Consider the following 20,745-nt stretch of genomic DNA (forward strand, 5'->3'; position numbering starts at 1 on the left):
CGGTCATGTTACGGGTCCCAGTATGCGGACTATAAGTGGACGGAACGACATTTAGTTACGTTTTCCCACAGACCTTCTTTCTTTTTCTCTCGCCGCACTTCTCCCCTACAATCGTGGGCAAAAGTCCTTGGGACACTTATGGCGGTAATTTAACGAATTATTTGTGTTTTACTACTGAAGTTTGAAGAAAACGCTGCCTTCCTTTTGAAAACGCGTTACTGTTCCCCTCCCCGCCCAACACAATGTTGAAAATCAGAAGAAATTGCAGGAAGTAGTTTTCAACATTGTATGAGGGATGGGGGGCGAGGTTAGGCAGGTGAAGTAGTATTCGCGTCTGGCGAGTGCGCAAAAGCACTAAAAGAGCAAATTTGTTCTAAGACTTTTGTCCATGAGTGCAGTTTTTCGCTCGCCCCACTATGGTGAGGCCTATTGTCTACATACACTAATCGGGAAGAATTTGATAAGTCAGGTGCACTGAATACATGGACGGAAAAAATTTGAAAACGGCGGCAACAAGCAGTAGCTACGTGGGTTCAATTAAAACCTTACTACGCGCATGCTCTAGGGCGCACCAATGCGTTTCATTCTCGTCCCAATGCCACATGTGTTTTAAAACATGTCAACCACGTGACCAAAAGAAACTGTTGCATTTTACAATTTCTCTGGCCTAGTGTGGAAGGAAAACATGTGATTCGTTTTCAGAATGAAAATCCCGTTTTCAAAGTGTGAACGGGACATTTTAAGTACTTAATAGTGCTACCTCGTCCAAGTTTTCGGTCAGTTGGAACGAGATTGTATATTTTGGCATGCCTGTGCCCCTCTCATTTCTTGTAAAGAATGCACGGTCCCCCGTAACGTCCAAAGCAGAACTCGTCCTTTAGAATTGTAGCATTAGTGTAATTTCTAGTCAGACGACCAGGAACAACAAGATTTTATCACCTTTGGGAATTCAAAAGATAAACTAAGCAGTTATTCAAATAGTTTTCCCAATTGCAAAGTTTTATTGAGGTAAGAAATTCAGAAGATAGCAAAGAGTATCTTAAACCTTTTTTGTTGCATATAAGGTGGAGAACAGAAAATATAAACCAATTGGCTCACTTAGGAAACAATGAGCAAACGAACATTGTATTGTGGAGGGGAAATGGCTTGAGTGGCTTAGAATACAATAAGAATTAATTTATTGAAAAATTGACATCGCATACGAGAACACTTTCGTTGATACCTTTATTCTTAAAAATAATAACTGAAGCTAGTTCTGTTTACGCGTAGCTTTTAAAGCACAACGAATACAGTGAAATGGATTGAATTGAAATGAAATGCACAAATGATCGATGAACTTATATGACAAACCGATGCAAGAAACTGACAGATTATTTAGATAATAAATTCTGTCGAAACATTCCTTCAAACCTTACTCAGATCCCTAACATTAATTAAGTAAAACAACATAAAAGTATTATGTGACAGTCACAATACAAGTTATAGCACAAATAAATAATATCCTCCGATGTCCAGGAACTGACCCTCCCTCCGCCCAGTGGCCCTATCTGTGAAGAAGCAGTAACTAGCAAAATACTGAAACATTATCCAGTGTTCGCTTGAGCTGAAACTGTGTCAGAACTCTATGAAACAATTTGGACATTTGTTGAAGTTCTATGCCAAGGAACCGTTGGCCTAGTAACTTTGACATAGAAAAAGACACACGCAAATACTTCACCAGTGTACCACCAACCACAAATGTTTATACTGTCATTACAACCTGCCAGTGAAAATGAAGACTATATGACTGCCCGCAGTCATTGTACTGTCACCAAGGACATAACAAAGTGCCTGCTTGTTGTCTTAACACAATACTCGACCTTTAAAAGGTAGGTTTATCTTTTACTTTACTGTCATCAAATTGTGATATTTCTTTAAAGGTATGTTTCTTTGGCCTAACGGTGAGCAAAATATGTATGAATAATAACGGCTTCCCTTTTGATGAATTCCCATTTATCAGAATAGTGCTCGGGAAACGAGCTTTATGTTTGTTCTGTGGCAGAGTTGTCCCGTTCATCCATCCCTTCAGTCTTCGCAGCTATTGCTCTTTACTATTTCGCCTCTCCCTACAAAGCACAGAAAAACATATCAATACACCTAAATTCATAAATGGCCGCCACGTAATGTTTTGTTTTACTAGGATTTCCCATATGCTAACGAAATCACGCTAATAAGCACTGTATTAAATGTAATATCTTAAAAAAAATTGAGTTTTATTCAAACTAAATTTAAGACATTTCCTTGTGAGAACCAAACCTAAACAACCTTCCTTTCACGTTTTGCCAAAATTGAATTGACATTCAGTCATTGAAGATGCAATAACAAAATTCTAGCGCTTCATACACATTTCTAACTGACTGCGACAACAGACATTAGCAGTGATGCTAGCCTGCGAACGCTGACGTATTTCCGGCTGTCGCTTGTCTCCGCCGAAAATAACGTCTGCGAACCCGAGCTAGGAAACGATTTCTGTGACGTAGGAATTTTAAGCCAATCACAGTTTGGCTCAAGCAGCCCCAGAACTACTGCGCGAGGTATTCGCTGCGAGGAGCACTCGAGTTTCATTCTATCATGGAATCTGATTGGTCAAGGAGAAGCAAAAGTCATTACGACATAGAAATCGTTTCCTGGCTCGGGTTCGCAGACGTTATTTTCGGCGGAGACAAGCGACAACCGGAAATACGTCTGCGTTCGCAGGCTACAGTGATGCATGTGGACATGGTTTTAGTTTCCTCATGCAGAAATGCCAGAAAAAGTGATCTAAATTGTAATTCGACACGGAGCTACTTCAATCAATAACAAGGAAAAGCTTCCTGGCTGCTACACAAAATAAAGAAATTTGTTAAAAAAAATCCCACCAGCCGTTCTTGATACCTTGTATTAATTTTAATAGGACTTGACAAAGCAAATGTTCACTTACCTGCAGTCTGCTTCTCTTTGAACGCTTTGATTTTTGCTTTGAAAGAAAGCTTTTCATGGATCTTGATGATAGAGAACTAGTTTGCCGCACACTTTCTCTTACATTTGATTTGAGGTCTCTAATTTTAATGCTCTCCTCCTTCTTAGGACTCTCATCCGGAAGAGGATTACTGTTATTTGAATTCGTTTGTTTGTCAAAAGAATGTTCTCTGGACTCAGGAAGGTCTTTGCTAACTTGACGGCTGACTTCTTTGTCTTGTAAATTTGTTTGATTGCCACTATTGTGTGAATCAACGTTATCATTCCTTAAGATCCCCGGTTTGTTCTCAACTGATACATAGTCTGATGACAGTTGCAGCTCCCTTTTAACTAAGCTTCTCTCCTGATCGTCTTCTCGTGGTTTGACTTCATTAGAAAGATCACTTGCAGAATCTTTGGAATCTGCTTCCTTGACAGCAACATCTCCTGGTACCTTGATGCATGGATTAAAGACATGTTACTACTTGATATAATGAAAAAGAAAAAAAAGAAAGAAAGTAAATGATGATAATAATAATGACAATAACAATAACAATAACAACAACAACAACAACAACAACAACAACAATAATAATAATAATAATAACAACAACAACAGTGTTTTACGTAGCTCGATCTGTCCACTTTTGGTCATTGAAACCTACAATAAATACCACTAATATATTTGCAAGCTGTCCAAAATCTGGGGCGGGTCCAGGAAAATTAGAAACCTGCAGTATTACCCATTGCAGCAAAAGGAAAAGCTTCTGTCATGACTAAACGCCAGGAATCTTTAAAAACATAAACAATTTCCAAGTCAAAAAGGGGCATGAGGTTTCTGACCCATGCTTCCCCCCGAAAAAAAACCGTTTACAAAAGTAGTCTCTGGCTCCTTGCTATTTACCAATTTGAAGTTGCTGAGGGTAAATTGACCATCATAGTGGGTTTGTGAAGATGACATTTCGTGATTTTATGGCAGCTAGAGAAGTGTAAAAGGCTTTCCGAAACTTTTTTAGTTTTCTACAGTTCTGACGAATCTCCTTAGGCCTGTACTATCGTTGAAATTTCAGCAATGGTGAAATTTGGCCAGGAAATATGTTTGTTTTATGAGATCATATTTGTTCTAGCGATCACTGTCAAACCTATTCTCTATCTTTCAACGTTCTTCCAGAGGTGAAAACTTATAACTGATTTTTTTTCCCATCAATTCTTGAAGTGTTACAGATTTTCAAGCAGGTCAAAATGCTCGGTGGTTGGAAGGCCAGAAGAATACATGACAAGAACAAGAACATAAATTTTATAACACGACTACGTTAGTTTAGAGGGGCAATGTCTAAAATAAACCAGTGGGATATCTATTTAAAATTACTGCCACTCCTATATTTTTTAAGTATTGCCTGGGCACTGTCCCAGATCATCCTACATGACAACTCTTGACCGCTATTTTGCAGTAACATACATGTAAGAGATTAGTTTTCTTTTCCTTCCATGTTTCATTTCATTTTCAGACACGAGTACACATTAAGTCAGGTGTCAATCAGAACTGTGTGCTTTTGAGAAGTTTACAATGACTTGTGGGACTTTTTTTCATTCACTACAGATTTTCAGTCATGTAATAAATCTCTTATTAACCCAGCTTGTTTGGAACCGTACTGAGAGAATATTAGTCCTCGGACTTTTTTGTAGGGACTCTACTTTGTCCATACTTTCAAGACAGTACAGTACTCCGTTAGCTGTATTAACTTTCGTTCGTACTAAGTAGAAAAGAAAATTAATAAAACTAATTGACAATAGTGGTTAAAAGCCATTGATAGTATTAGTTCATTTCAGGAATGATTTCAAGGGTTGTAAGACTGAAACGAGAACCTAATAAATATTATAGAAAAGAGAAAAAAGGATTTGCTAATACACAAAGATTGATGGCCAAAGCGTTTTTAGTTATTTCCATATGAAAAAAATATTAACACCGTTTTGAATAAAATTACAATAAACTCATGAATTAATTTATATTTATGAACAATACAAAATGTTTCGTGTCTTCAGATTCTGATTTAACATTACCTACTCCTACTGGCTTAATATTACCATGACAACAGTAACAGAGAACAACTAGAAGGTGTATTATGTCACAAAAGCCCAAGTTTAACACTTACTGTGTAAATGTGAATTTCTACTCCAATTGAGGGATAGAAAAGCAGAATTCCAGTAGTACCTAACTAAGGTTTAAATCCTCCACAAAGTAAAATGACATCACAGATTATACCAAATACAACACACATGCACTGCTAATTTAATTGGAAGATCATTTCATAAAAAAAAATTGTGCACAACAGACACCCTTTGGTTGCAGCATTTATTGTTGTATTTGTTACATAAGTATATTTTGTGTTACTACCTCACTATTATTCCTGTACTTCACTATTTTCCACTACATTAACTAGCACACAGCACTGTAAACACTAGCCATAACTAAATTAAAATTCAGTTCCTCAATTTATTGTACTAAACAAAATAATTCAGTGATATTATAAGTTTAAAGATGGCATCTACAGGTAATCTACAATCATCTGAATGTTCTATCTGCAGTGTCATCCATTTTATGAAGTTTTTATGAAGCCCAGGTTGCCAGCCCAGGGTTAAGCTGGAAAACATTCATTTTAATCTTGGTTTAAAATTTAGTAACTGGTCTTGATGATACATGTATATTAGATCAACAGTTAAACTTTGCCAGATTAACAACTAAATGTAAGGGGATTTGGTTATAATGATCTCAGGGATGTCTCACAAAAATTAGTTCTAGATTCCAAGACCAAGAACTGACTACCGTAAGCATGGCTTCAGTTTCAGTAGTGCTTTTCTATAGAGCAGTCTTTCTAAAGAACCACACTCTATTGATTTCTTAGGCAACTTTCCGTTAACTTATCAGTTGGTTTTCTGCATTAACTCAGCCACATGCTAAATATAAAAAGCAAGGTTATAAAGAATTGTATTTTTGATATTATACTGACAATTTTAACTGTTCATTCATGATCATTAATTTTAGTCTAAAAAAATCTGCGGCTGTATTACAGCTATGATCTTTACTTGCCTACAGATGAGTTAATTTGATTGTTTTTGCTACAATGTTGATGAACCTTACATGCAAGTCCATAAAGATTCATGATCAACATTACAGTGCATGAATTTAAAATAGGAACCTCCGCCTATATATGCTACCAAAGCACCTACAATTTTATAAACTGCATGTACCAACAGACTGTTAATTAAAAATAATTAATTTATATTATATTTTATTTGTAGATGAGATAGAACATCTTACTATGTGATTAAAGTACTTCAAGAAAAGTGTTTAAATTTAATTACTCTAAATGTAGCTTTGGCCACCAATCTGGGTGTTCCGTTACTTAATCAGGAGGTTGAAAATGTTCATTAGTGAAGAACTGTGACGCTACAAAAGCTGATTTCCAGCTTTTGTAGCATCAGCAATGAAATAACAACTACTGAATGCATACAGCTGCCTGCATTTTGCTTTTACATGCTGAAAAGTTCTCAGTAAGGGAACAAGCACCTTTTTGGCAAAACCTATCCAGATAACCCGAAGACTACATACATGACTAGCACTGACAATCTTGCCATCCCAGTTGGGCAGCAAGGATAACTAAACAACCTGACTCAAAAACAATTTGATTCAGACAATTCTTAAAAACACTGGGATTTTAACCGAAAGGGTAGCTTGTTCCCCTAACTGATTTATTAAGAAACCTTATCTGTATGCTCCAGTTTCTTCAGTTCCTCATCAATTTCATGTTCCGAGACCTTGATATTAATGGGGCTATCAGCATTCCCAGCAGCTGCATTCAATTTCTCATATTTGTCAGAGTTTGTTGATTTCTCATCCTCTGTTTTACTCATCAGTTGCCGCTTTTCATTCTTTAAATGTTCTTCCTCACCTTGTATCTGATCAGGTGATTTGTCTTGAGGGGCATGAGGAACTGGAGGCTCTTGCCGCTTCACCTCACCTTCAACTGCTTCAACAGGTTCCTCTGCCTTCCTCACCCCTCCATTTGTAACAGCATCAATGGGTTTTATATTCCCAGGCTTTTCTTCGCCAAGTTTTGCATCGTTAACAACTTTTTCATCTTTGTTGACAATTTTGTCTGCTCCTAGACCAACCTACATGAAAAAAAAAAAAAAAAAAAAAAAAAAAAAAAAAAATGGGACAAACATTGTAAACTGATTATTGTTTTGTGATCTTGATGCATATCTCACTGACAACAGATCAAGAGAAATAAAAAGAAAAGTCAACACAGCAACATTTCTTCACACCTGCATCATTTTTGTTAGATACTGTCCAACCAAAGAAGGAATCACCTAAACTTAACATAAGCTAATGAAAAGAATAACCTCTACTCTTGCACACAATATAATAATCCTGCACATGTCTATTGTAGTACTCTTTTTCAATTTAAGCAAGAAAATTAATGAAAGTAAAGCAACTTGACATTTTGACAACTTCATGTCATCATTGTCACATGAACAAATTAAAAATAATGGCAAGGGATATTTATAGAAATTAGGATGCGAGGATGTAAATAATTAGCAAAGGTGACATGAAAGCATTCACGACAGGTAAAAAGTTTCGTGCAAATGGAATCCACTTGTCTGTTCAGTTTTGGTCTTTTACAGTTCTTAATCCACAGCATTTCAAAGATCAAACATTCGATTCCATTTGGATTCCATTCCCGCAGAACTTATTTCTTTTATTTTTACGAATTCTGTGGAGCATCAAGATGAGCAGGGCTAAAAATTAACTTCAGTGCTTGGTGGCCAGTTGGGCCAGTTTCCTTGAATTCTTAGTGGCCCATCCCAAAATGAAGTAGCCCTTGATTTCCTCTAGTTTAAAATGAAAAACTTAAATAAACGCCCCATGGGTTTTAACGGAGCATTAACTAAAAGGAAAGAACACAAAAAGGTAATACCCCCAGTAATGCCATGAGACATTTTTCGTTAACATTTCGGCCATTCATTTGGGACTATAAAATTATTAGAGGTGTTATTAGATTCTTCCTCAAAGTCACTGTCATCATCTACTCCAGAATCTCTTTCTTCATCATCACCTGTGCAACTGTTTTGAAATGGCCACTGCCTTTTGTTCTTTTCATAATTTTTAGTACTTTCGGAGACATCTTCCTTACTTTTCACTCTTTTTGGTGGCGGCAGCTCACAACCAGGGTGGAATCTCCACTTTTTTTGTCTCAAATCTATTCTTGGTTTTCACCAGTCATGTGATCAAAACTAAAAATCGTAACCATTCAATAAATAAATTCAAGAATCTAGGATATGATAGATGATTGCTATATAAACAACCTCGCCAAGAATCAGGTTTCTGCTGTTGTTCATTTGCTCGTTATTCGCAGAAGCGTGTCATCCAAATTTATAGAGCTTTGTATGGAGACGCCATGTTTGTGCCCTTCGGAGGGGCACAAACATGGTGACCGTAAAATAACAAAAACATCCGTCCTTGAGTTTTGCTATTGAAACGAACATTTTTACTCTAGTGCTCCGACACATTGAAATAAATGCTTCTTCTAGTGCAAGCACCGTTTATTTAACAAAAACTAAAGCGATAACTCGTCTTTTGACCTACGCGACAGTCTTTTCTGGCCGCCATTTTCATGTCACGCAACGCAAAAGCTTGGAGTGCTCTGTTACAAAAAGAAGAACTCTGTCGAGCTAAAACATTGCCAAACGTCACGTTCCTACAGGGCCTTTTATCTGATGAAACTAAAACCTCAGAAGGAAGGATAATTTCTAATTTTGGAATATGACTACGTCACATGAAAACCAAGAATATTCCAATCTTGGTGTAAAGTCTGTTCTCAAAGCAAAAACGTGTGCTTCGAAACCATCCCATACAGAACTCTGGGTAAGTCCATAGACACGTAGGAATCACAAAATCAAAATGGCGTCTATATGTTGAGAATGTGGATTGCTCATGAAATCACTGTTAAAACAGCTCTGAATTTCCACTTCAGAACTAAAAATTCACTAATTAAAAATGGATTATCTCAGAGTCCAGGCAAAGAAACAAAGAGAAAGGTAGTCCAATTAAGGTCATTCCACTGAAATAGGACCTGCACTGAGATTTTTGTCAAACTTTGCCTATTGATTGTTTATATTATAGGAACTTAAATTCTGAAATAAAAATGAGGGGTCCCCATGTTCATTTAGGAGCAACAGCATCTTGTTTATACCCATATAAATCCTTATAATAGCACCATGATTGTAGTCATGATTGCTTGCTAAATTCACGTTTCCAACAATTGTTTTTTGTTCTACACTGAGAATTGGTCCATATTTATTTCACACAGAGAAATTCATTACTCAATTCAAAACAAAAGAAAAAAATGATAGGTCACCATACTCATTTGCGAGAAAATGATGATTTACCTCTATGGCGAGATCCAGCTGTAAAGAAAAAGCCGCCATTTTTTAATGCGTGCACGCTAATCACGCATGAAATTATGCGCAGTAGGGATGCGCAATGCAATACTGGGGAATGACCTTAAACTACACATTGAGTTTTATTTTTTCCCAAGAAGGCACGGTAATGAATCCTGCCATCTGATTGGTTCTTAGCGCGGTCGGATTTTCCTACCTCTGACCACGGTCATGGTAATGGTGGGAAACCGCGCGGGTGAAATTGTCGTGTTGGTCAATTTTCGTGAGTGAACTGGCGTTAACCGTTAACCTTTTACACTTTCATCGACGATTAATCAAAGCAAGTTTTTCCCTATTTAACCACACGGCCATGGGCTGAGCGCGGTTCATGTTCTACCCATGTTTTCTTTTGTGTGTGTATAAGTGACCAGACCCAAACTTCCTCTCGGCCAAATTTTGAATCACGCAACCTGTGATGTTTATTTGCCAAAAGCTGTTGAAACATTAATACAACGACAATGTTACGGATATTGTTTTCTTTCTTTGTGTGTAAAATATATTTTCTTTTGATTTTATCAAAGCTTTGGATTCGAAGGGAAATAATAAATACGCTAAAAATGCTAAACATCAACCATGGAATGCGCTGATGTTGCAGCTTTCATTTTCGCTAAGTGACAAATAAGATCATGTTTACTTTGCAAGTTTATTTCGCCAGAAGCGACAGCCATTAATTTATTTGCAATTTTGCGAGTATTTCTTGTGGGTTTCAGCAAATGAAACGAATTCTTTGGCTGTTTCATCGCAGCGAGTTAAGAGATTTGAAGAAAAATTAAATATTTGCCGAGGTAAACAAGAGCTTGCCAGAACTTTGAACATTTAAGTCAGTACTAGGGGAAAAAACACAACCGTTCTAAAATTAGCAGTGGATAGCGTTAACCCTCTGATTGTGTGACTTGCGTGACTACTTCAAAGCACAAACAAATTAAATTTTGACTTTTCAGGAAGAAAGCTATTTATTAAAAGCGTTATTAATAGCGTGACACTCATTTCCTTTAGTATCGTTCATGGGCATATCCCGAGCTAACTTCCAGATTAAGACCATTACATCATCATAGATTTCACAAAGGCTAAGAGCAATGGTGCAATAAGTTATAACACAGTTTGTGTTGATCAGGTGATGTGTTAACAGTAATCTACGAATCATCAAGAACTGCTTTGGAATGTGCACTGCGTTGTGACTGTAGTATTAACAAAACAGTTAAATGTTAAAAGTGTGGTTATAAGATCTAAAAGATCTTCTTGTTACTTTTAAATAGCAGGGAAAGTCACTGTAAGCAACTTCAGTTGAGTGTTTTGCAGTTGTGAGAATTTGTTTGGTTGTTTGTAGCTTGGCGATGTAATGGCACGTAATACTGTGTTTCTCTTGGTGCACAGTTTGAAGGCATAAAATAATCAATTGCAGTCGAGTTTATCTCTCTGATCGTTGCTGTATTCAAGAGAATTTCTGTGGAATACACCTAACAAATTTCCTTGCTTTCTACTACGCAATTTACGGTGAAAAAGTGCGATTTTGAGTGATTCGCAACGACTGATAGAAATTGTTTTTGTAGTACAACTTCAAACTTTGCACGAAATTCCACACCAGGAAAACAATTTTGGAGAACTTAACTGGTGAACTAGATGCAACTAACATAAAGTTGTGCAGAATAAATCTGTTCTTTAATACATCTTTCGTTGTCAAGTATCTGAGTTAGTCGCTCGTTCACTCGTTAGATTTCCTGCGATGGTTTGTAGATGGCACGTAAGCCAATTCAATGACAAAGCGGTGTAAACAAACCCACTTGTGAGCCAATTTACCGCAGGAAAAAAAAATTGTTATTTGCTGGCTTAGGGTCGGTCCGTATAGTGAAAAACTGTGACCTCGGGCTTGAAAATGCTGCAATTGGCCTGCAGCCTTGGGCAGCATTTTCAAGACCTTGGTCACAGTTTTTCACTATACAGACCTCCCAGCTGGCAAATAACAGATATTCATTTTTAACTCTGTACTTCGCATTATATACATTGCAACTTTTGGAAATTCTGTAGCATAGTCGCACATCGGGCATTCAAACCTTAACTTTTGGTGGCCCTGGTCAGTTTTAACTTGCCACTGGCGACCGTGTGACCACCAATTTTTAGCCTTGGATGAGAATTTTTCCACCTTGTGAAAAACTACTTCCTTTGATCAATGATACCATACAATAATATTCTCATAAATTCAAAGAACTGTTAAGTTGATGTTATTCTTATTCTTTTGACAGTCACTTATCTGTTTACCATTTGATTGAGACTGGAAGGCGTAATTAAATGTTGATTGTACTAGGGAGTTAAGAGCAACTGTCACCAAAAACCAAGCAAAATTTGAATTTAGCGGCAGAAGTCGAAAAATCGACTTTTCTCTCTTTTAATCCACAAAAAGCCCTTAGGTAGATATGAAACATGATATAGTTTTTTGGAGCTCGAAGCGCTTTAAATTCGAGAAAATCGAGGAAAACGATTTTCGCCTCAACCATCACCAAAATGACCGATCACAAAGGCTTAAAATTAGTAATCTGAACTTGATTTGCGTTCGCGTGTAAAGAAAAACCAACACTTATCGATACCTTTTCTTGAAAGACAAAGTATTCAGCTATCCAAACCAGGTTAGAACTTGACTTGAGTGCCGTTTGAGAATAAACACACAATTTTTTAAAAAAATCCCTTTCAGTTACCAGGTCGAATTCCTTATTTACAAATAAAATTCAGAGATATTTTTCAACATGTGCCATAACTCCAAATTCCTTGAAACTTCGCCTTTAGAGCACTTTTATGTTTTTGTAAAACATATATCAAAATCAGCTTGGGTTATTCTTCGGGTGCTTTTAGAGGCCCAGCTGAAAAACCCTGATTTTACCTGAAAGATCACGACAAGTAAACAATGGACTTCTGTGTGTTGGTCTGAGGGCAAGCAGGTATAGGCGTTTAAAGTCCTTGTATTATTAGTTCCTTGCACTTAACACTTTTATGTTGTTGTAAAACATGTATCAAAATCAGCTTAGGTTATTCATCGAGTAGTTTCTAATGCGCAGCTGATATAACTGGATTTTAATGAAAACATCAGCAAGAAGTAAACAATTGAATGCTTGCGTGTTTTTCTGAGGCCAAGAGAGTCTGCTGAAGTAAAGCGGTTTAACTTCGTTCATTATGATATTTTCGTTCTGCAGGTCAATATGCTTCTGTTAAAGTAAAATAAAATGATAACAGGAGTTTATTCATGCATTCAAAAGTACCTTCACTCACAAGGAATATTTCAATCTTTTTATGCTAATTAGATTACTGACAAACGGACAATGTGTAGATTTCACAGTCATGGCACCGCAATTCTAAACAATTCAACCTGTTTAACTGTGTACATGTATAAATAAAGTTACAGAGTTGCATTTACTTCAGTTCAATATGGAAAACGGGACTGCAAAGTAAATACGAGCAGGCGCGTGTCCATTTAAAACTGGGGAGGTAGAACGGAAGGTATACTAACCTGCGCTGACAAAGACAACATTGATTGTAAGAAAGATTTCCGCTGGCAATCCTGACATAGCTGCATTTATAAGTTTTGGGATTTTTTTCGTGGAATGGATACCAGGTTGGATAGCAGCAAATTGGTGTCACCCAACCTGTCTTTTCATATCACTGCCAAATAGGATGCGCTGACCTCTGACTTTCGTCGACAATCTTGTTCACTTGAAGTTTATGCACCGATAATGGAAGAAGAACTGACTAGAGTCCACCCGCATTGCTTAGCAATTCTTCTGATCCAAAAACAGAACAGTTCGTGTTTTTGAAACATACCACAGGAAAAACGACAGAAACCTTTAAAAAAGATCCGCATTTGCAAACTTCTGCCGTCTGACCTTCAATCGGCTATATATATGATGCGTCCCGTGTTCCGAAAGCAAATTAAGTGTCAGCAAAAGTCTCAAAATTAATTTAGGGTAGAGCTTCGATCATTATATGGTTGCAGTATGTTTTACATGACGGCAGAAAACAAAAAAACAAAAAAAAAAAAAAATAGAAAGCAAGAAAAGGACAAGAGAACTGAGGATACATATTGTTTTTACACGCAGCGTGATGTCTAAAATAGAATTCTCTTGTGAAAATTCAACTTATACTGGGTTAAATTAATTATTGTAAATGGATTTGGCGTGCTTAAATATTCTATCCTGCAGTCCAGCTAACTACTGCAAGTGGGTCTTTGGATTGAGTCATGGATTGCCAATCATAGAAAGTCGAAAAAAAGTGAAAACATTAGTAAAAAACACTTGGCTTTGGTGGGAAATATCTCTGACCGAACTTTTCATTGCTGACACTTCATTCAAAGGTGAAGTTTCAACTGAAGGAATTTGGAGTCATGGCACATGTTGAAAAATATCTCTGAATTTTATTTGTAAATAAGGAATTCAACCTGGTAACTGAAAGGGATTTTTTTTAAAAATTGTGTGTTTATTCTCAAACGGCGCTCAAGTCAAGTTCTAACCTGGTTTGGATAGCTGAATACTTTGTCTTTCAAGAAAAAGTATCGATAAGTGTTGGTTTTTCTTTACACGCCAATGCAAATCAAGTTCAGATTACTAATTTTAAGCCTTTGCGATCGGTCATTTTAGTGACGGTCGAGGCGAAAATCGTTTTCCTTGATTTTCTCGAATTTAAAGCGCTTCGAGCTCCAAAAAACTATATCACGTTTCATATCTACCTCAGGGCTATTTGTGGACAAAAAGAGAGAAAAATCGATTTTTCGACTTCTGCCGCGCTATGTCTGCTAATTAGAAAAATGCGCTCTTAAGGGCTTGATAATAAAAGCTTGCGACACCAGTTCCTACCTTAGCAACATCAATGTCAACTGGGGATTCCCTAATACCAATGTGAATGCTTGTGTCATTTTCTTTGTTTGAGGGATCTTGGAAGACTACTGGCTTGATAGGATCAATTCCTGGTGGATGGATGTCAACCTGATGATGCTCACCACTCTCTTGAGTTGTCAGTACTGTATATGTGCCAGCCACAAAGCAAACTAAACCCAACACTAGCACAAGCTACAATAAAGGAATAAATGGTAGTACTCATTAACGTGAGAACCTGTTGAACATTATTGTTTAACATACATAATTTATAGGAAATGACTGGACTGGACACACGTTCCATGGAACTTGCAGCTAAACTATCATTCAAATTTCACTCTCTATTACAATGATTGTTACTACTAAAAGAGAAAACCAAACTTCCCTGACTCTTCACTGACCAGAAAAAACAAATTAACTCACCAAGTTAAAAATCAATTAGACATTAATGAATTTGTACCGTCTTAATATTTGCTCAACCAGCGTTTGTTCTTCGTACAGATGATCAAATTCTGGGAGTTTTCCAGGGTACAAATTTCCAAAAAAAATGAAAAAACAACAACAACGACCAGGAACAAGAACACAGAAGTTCTGTAGTAGTATGCTTCTACACAACTGATGAGCAAATATTAAACTTGGCTTACATAACATAACATTGTAATACAAAAGTGATTACCAAAGATGCTTATAGCCAGCAAACCTGCAGCAACTTTGAAACCAACATATTTCATGTAATACATATGATAAGGGTAGTCAAAACAATTTTGAGAAATTTGAATGTGGTGAGACACAACATTTACTACAATCATTAATTTACAAAATAATACTTATAACTATAAGCTAATTTAAAGTTTTATGACGTAATAAGTTCTAATCTGAAGGCAATCTGAAGGTGGCAGATTGGAAAGTAATGGGATTGAATTCTGGTGTGGGAAGATTTTTTTCTCTGAGGTACTGGCGGAAAGTTTGCCTTTATCCACAAAAGTAATAATTTGCAGAAGAAAAACCCTTCTCGAGCGTGAACCCCTTGCAAATGTTATAGCAATGTTTCAGTTCAAAGCCACTGTCAACGCTATCAGTAGATCAAATTATACACCCACCTTTGTTAATTTGTATACCAAATAGTCTCTAATTTAGGAGCAGTTGCTCGACTCCAAACAAAAAGATCAGTTCATTGCTTTGGCAGCCATTTTGTTATTAATACCAATAGTTAGGCAAATGTTGCCTCCAGCCCCACTCCCCACTCCATTCTCACAAATTCCCTGGTCAGCAGAATTACCACCAAAAAGCGTTTACGACCCATAGACAGACAGACAGAATGATTGACTGACAAAATGAATTTAACTGACTGACTGACTGACTCTGATTGACCCAGTGAGCCAATAATTCTTTCCCCAACTAACTGCTATAACTCTTTCTATACTTGTCCAAATCCCTTGACCAAAAGTTAAGCCACTGATTGACCTTGAATTTGCAAAAACAAAACATTTCATGCCGTTTTTCCGACAATCATGCAAAATAATGTACCCCAGCAGAATTGGCTACCTGAAGACCACTGCTCTACAAGCTGAGTTACTTTGGATAACCATCACTTGAGTCAATAAATTTGCTGATTTATAATAGCAGAGCTCCTAAGCGCCAAAGGTGCACGAGCGGAGCCCCATACCTTAGAAAATTTGGTAACCCACGGATCTGAAATATTTTGGTTGTCACGTGACTGTCCATATTTTGGGTGTCCATGCTATTGTTAATTGACAGCTGTCACAAGCTATCCGCTGACCAGTATCACGTGACTATATCGCGGGCTCAGGTTTAGAACCCATCGAGGTTGTGTGTTTTTTTTAAGTTGACAACTGATCGATTACTGGGTTACTGATTGGATCGCAAGCTCAAGTCACGTTATTTCTCTGGGGGAGAAGGAAGGAGTACTCGCAAAGGCAAAATTTCGGCGCAAATTAACCCCTGGCGCGTTGTTTACTTTTCTTCTGACATTCCTTGTACAATCGTCTCTTGGAAAGTCCCTGATGTATTGCGAAAGTAATTTCTACAATCTTGGTTAGGCTTGTTGGGTATAGTTTGTTAAAATTTAACTGGAAAAAAATTGCAAAACCACACACTGAACAATTACATGCTCACAGTTGATCATTTTTTGAGTTTCTGATCCAAGAAAAAATAATTTTCTTTTTCCTTTATCATCAGTTATTGCAATCAGGAGCTCCGCTTTTAGGCTTGGCTAAATCTATATATTAAATTCACAGTATATTCTGTAGACCTGGGCTAAATGTGGCAATTGAACCCTTCACATATGAAATCAGTGACAACATACCTTTGCTATAAGCCTTGCTGTTGTCTTCTCTGACACAATATGCAAATACATGGTTGATGGAAATACAAATGCTATTAGGGTACCCATTGTTGCTCCAGTCAATGCCAGTACAAATTCAACTACAATCACACAAAAAAAATTCAAACACTAGATCATTTTAAACTTTCTATTAACTAATGGCAAAACCACTACAACTGTACAAATGTTTTCAGAGAAAGTACCCTGAAGGATGCAACGGTCACAAAACATGTTAACTTACAAGGGAGCTAAAGGTTTGTTTGATCACAGTTATTTACTTACTTTGTGGGAAGAGAATTCCCAGTGTCAGAGTGCCAGAAATGATAGCAAGAGTCAGGTATGTAAATCTGTCATGTGGAATGAAACCAGCACCACCTGGTAAGTTTTCTGAGCTGCCTGACTGCTGAAGTAAGAAAAAGAAATAAATCTCAATGCTGAACGGATAACAACATGAAATAATTGGAAAATCTGGCTATACTATGAGAAATAAACACCAAAACCTTTGAAAGCTTCTAATACCTTACTGGAAATTGAAAAGAAAGATCGGTTTCTTTTTTGAATGTGGCTGTGATTTTATCACTCAATGCTGTATTTCTGCAACTGTATGAATCTACAGGTCAGCTGTACAACCCTCAGCACAGAGGGTAGCCAATACATAAACTGGCAATAATTCAAAAGCAGATAAGGAAAGGTCTAGGTACAAAGTAGTGTGTAGAAAAAAAAATAGTGGCAGTTCAAGTGTAAATAACAGGTATTATAATTCTAAATTTTAAAATATTCACAAATGACACATTGTAAAGAGTATAGCAGAAAAGAGGCTCATCAGTAATAATTGATGCTGTTTAACTCATTGACTCCTGAAGCTTTTTACCAAAAACACATTTTTTGGACATTTTGGAGATTTTCACCCAAATCTCGTTCCCAGAGCCCAGGTGTCTTTTGGTCAGCACTAAGACACAGAGCTTTGGAATAATCAATTTCCAGACTCCAGATTTTAGGACTTCCGGTTTCACAGCGCATGCGTGCCTTGGTTTAAAACATGGCAATCTCATTCCCAGAGCCCACATGTCTTTTCGTTGGCGCTGACCAGAAGACACGTGGGCTCTGGGAACAACATTACCATGTTTTAAACCAAGGCACACAAGCGCCGTGAAACCGGAACTCCTAAAATCTTGGAGTATGGAAATTGATTATTCCAGGGCTCCATGTCTTGGCGCTGACTAAAAGACACATGGGCTCTGGGAACGAGATTGTTTTCACCCTGGATATGGGCCAAATTAGCTCCAATCTTCCCAAAAAGGCATTGCAACAGGACAGCATGCCTTTCTCTCCCCTAAAATTGCATTTTACCACATTTTTGCTCCGGCATGTGCAGAAATCAAAATTTGGAAAGTGACCTACAGCATAAGTCTTTAGGCGTCTCTTTTTTTTATTATTATTATTATTTTTTTGCCTTTCCTTTTTCTCCTTTTCTTATCTTTTTGCTGCAGTGATTGACCTTCTACTGGGCTTGCTTCTGGTTAAAAAATGTCTGTGAAAACATTATCGAAACAGGCAATTTTTACCATGGAGTAGCTAAGTGTAGTTGCAGGAAATTTTGCTGCGAGTTTTTCACTCAAATTTCTGAGCATTTTTGTGCACGTGTTCCAGGCTCCATTGAGCCGATCACTCTGATCTGGGTATCACTAGAAAAACCTTTTCCTCCTGCAGAACTTGAGTATAGATGATGCCAATTTTGGTCAAAGGTGTTGACATCAGAAGTGGAATAAAGGCCAATGCTCGTCACGGCGGGTTACGGCCAGCATGGGGGTCAATGGGTTAAAAAGAGATAATAAAAGCATAAACATTACCCACTGTGCTTTATTTGCTACAATGACTACCGTATATGCATCTGTGGGTGTGTGCATTTTCCAGAGCTACCACCTAATTTATTCAGAAAGTTATAAGTTCTACAAAATTTCAGGGCCTATTTGAAATTAGTAGAATTCTACTAGACAGTATACTAATGCAAATGCTGCAATCTGATTGGCTGAGCTACTCGTATACTTTCAGCCATTATAGTTCACCACTAAATTTTCTCCGATTCTTTTTGGTTTAAATTGATCACGTGACGCGATAGTGTTCATCCGCAGAGAGACACTATCAGCCCATAGTGTCCGTCCAAGGAAAATACCCAGATGGATAGTACTTGTCCGTGAAAATATTTCTGTAAACAAGTGGGCTTATAGAAGGTAAACAATTGGAATTGTGTTTAAAGGGTTTTTGTTTCTTTTCCGTTTCAAATTTTACATTTGGCTTTCACGGCAAAAGTTGAAAAACTTAGTATGATTTTTGTACTGGCGTAGGGAATAAAATTTAGTGGTGAACAATAAAGACAATAGAGTGCTTATGTCTTGGAACTATTGGTCTGATAGTTGCCCCTTGGAAATTTGATGTTCTTAAAACTAGCATATTTGCCCTCGAAGCTTTGCTTCTTGGGCAAATATTTGTTTTAAGAACATCAAATTTCTGTGGGGCAACTATAAGCCGATAGTTCCTCGACAGAAACACTCTATTGTTTAATTAGAATGCAGTAGCTGTGGGTTGTCCACGTTTTGGAAGAAAGTTTAGATGTAAATGGATAATTAAATTCCTGAGAAGACTAAAAGAAGGACATAAACGGATTCTTGACTTTAAAAATATGAATTTATTGAAAAACCGGTGCGTGTGCCAAAACAACTGCAAATTTACCAAGGACAATCTGCCGAATCAACTATTGCCTCATAGAAATTGAAAGCGAATAATCTAATTGTTAATTGGTAACTTATTCATGTAACAGAAAGAAATGATATTAAGTGGGTCCATGCTATATATAAAGGTCAGAGCATATCACGAGTAGATTAAATAGAAATCTACGACAACTTCTACCCAAAAAGGGCACATCAGAGAACGCGGCACAGTTGATAACCATTGGGAAACTTTTTTCATCTGATGCCTGCTTTTAGCTATGTGTACGGATTATGTTTAAGTTTGTCTCTTAGTTTATCCTTTAAAATGTCTTTCTATATAACCCATCCTGTACTTGTCTACATACTGAGACATTCAACCAGACACATAAACAAATCTTGCCCAAATCTATAAACTTCAAAGGTCTTGTTTCATTCCTATCATGGAGAAATTACTGCTTTGAGATTTACAATAGAAAGGAAAAAATGTAAGTCAATGTTCAGGGGGCCTCAGAATGGAAGATCAACAAGTACAGAGTCCTCAAACCATGACGATCTGTTGTACGCTTTCAGTAAATTTTGAATATCGATCGCAGATTTTAAGCAGTTTCCCAGACTTTAGAAAACAAAAATAGTAATGTACAGTATTACTTTGAAGTTGAATTCAACTTTTGGAACGATTGGTAACGCCACGGCCAATAAAATGACTGTAAAAGTTGGAGAAGTTTTCGGCAAAAACTCAAGCTTTCGCTTTAGCATGAAGAATTAATTTGAACATGCTGATGTGCAGTGAAGCACGTCTGCAAAAATTTTGACCATTTTTTTTTTGCTTTGACATAGGTTTCTTCGCCTCGGCATGAATGAAAATTTATTGTTATTGAACTTCCTTTTGCATTGCTTTTTATTTGGTTCCATGTATTTAGGAATTTAGGTTTTAAAAGTGAACAGAAACTTGCATGCTTGATTTCTGCATATTTAATTTACAGCGACCTCCACGCATTTATTCGGTTTCGTTCAAATATATTTTTGGAGTCTTATTCAGCTACTACAGAACTGCTGAGAAAAGAACTAAGTGGCCACCAATTTAACATAGTTGAAATACGATTGATCTCAAAATAATTGGCCTATTTTTATCGTGTTTTTTAATTACAACTTTCATCTTTCTTTCGCTGCACTGTAATATTTCGTCACGCAGTGAAGAAATTATTTCATTTCTTGTTTTCAAATTGGTTTTAACTTGTGTCTTTCGCTTTTATTTTCCATTGTTTTCTGAAATGTTGGCTGTTATATGTAATACAAGAATGGAAATTTTTTGTTTCGTCCTCTGAAGTCAATAATTAACTCATTTCATTTCTTGTTTTCTTAT

At 36.9% G+C, this 20,745-nt stretch overlaps 1 protein-coding gene across 2 annotated transcripts in view; it reads right to left on the bottom strand.

Annotated features, from left to right (window-relative positions):
• Positions 1-1,210: 1,210 nt before the first annotated feature.
• The window catches only part of LOC145489635 (putative sodium-coupled neutral amino acid transporter 10), a 37,837-nt gene continuing 18,302 nt past the window's right edge, over positions 1,211-20,745 (bottom strand). The window contains exons 10-15 of one of the 2 annotated variants that reach the window (XM_081468654.1): positions 16,957-17,074; positions 16,657-16,775; positions 14,313-14,525; positions 6,739-7,149; positions 2,960-3,430; positions 1,211-2,105 (exon numbers count right to left, since the gene is read on the bottom strand). In XM_081468654.1, the coding sequence (XP_081324780.1) occupies positions 2,091-2,105; positions 2,960-3,430; positions 6,739-7,149; positions 14,313-14,525; positions 16,657-16,775; positions 16,957-17,074 (1,347 nt within the window). In that variant the 3' untranslated portion in view covers positions 1,211-2,090. Of the gene's footprint in view, positions 2,106-2,959; positions 3,431-6,738; positions 7,150-14,312; positions 14,526-16,656; positions 16,776-16,956; positions 17,078-20,745 lie in introns of both variants that reach the window. The other variant, XM_081468653.1, reaches the window with a different exon arrangement.

Source organism: Orbicella franksi, chromosome 6 (genome assembly GCF_964199315.1).
Source record: "Orbicella franksi chromosome 6, jaOrbFran1.1, whole genome shotgun sequence".
Lineage (NCBI taxonomy): Eukaryota > Metazoa > Cnidaria > Anthozoa > Scleractinia > Merulinidae > Orbicella > Orbicella franksi.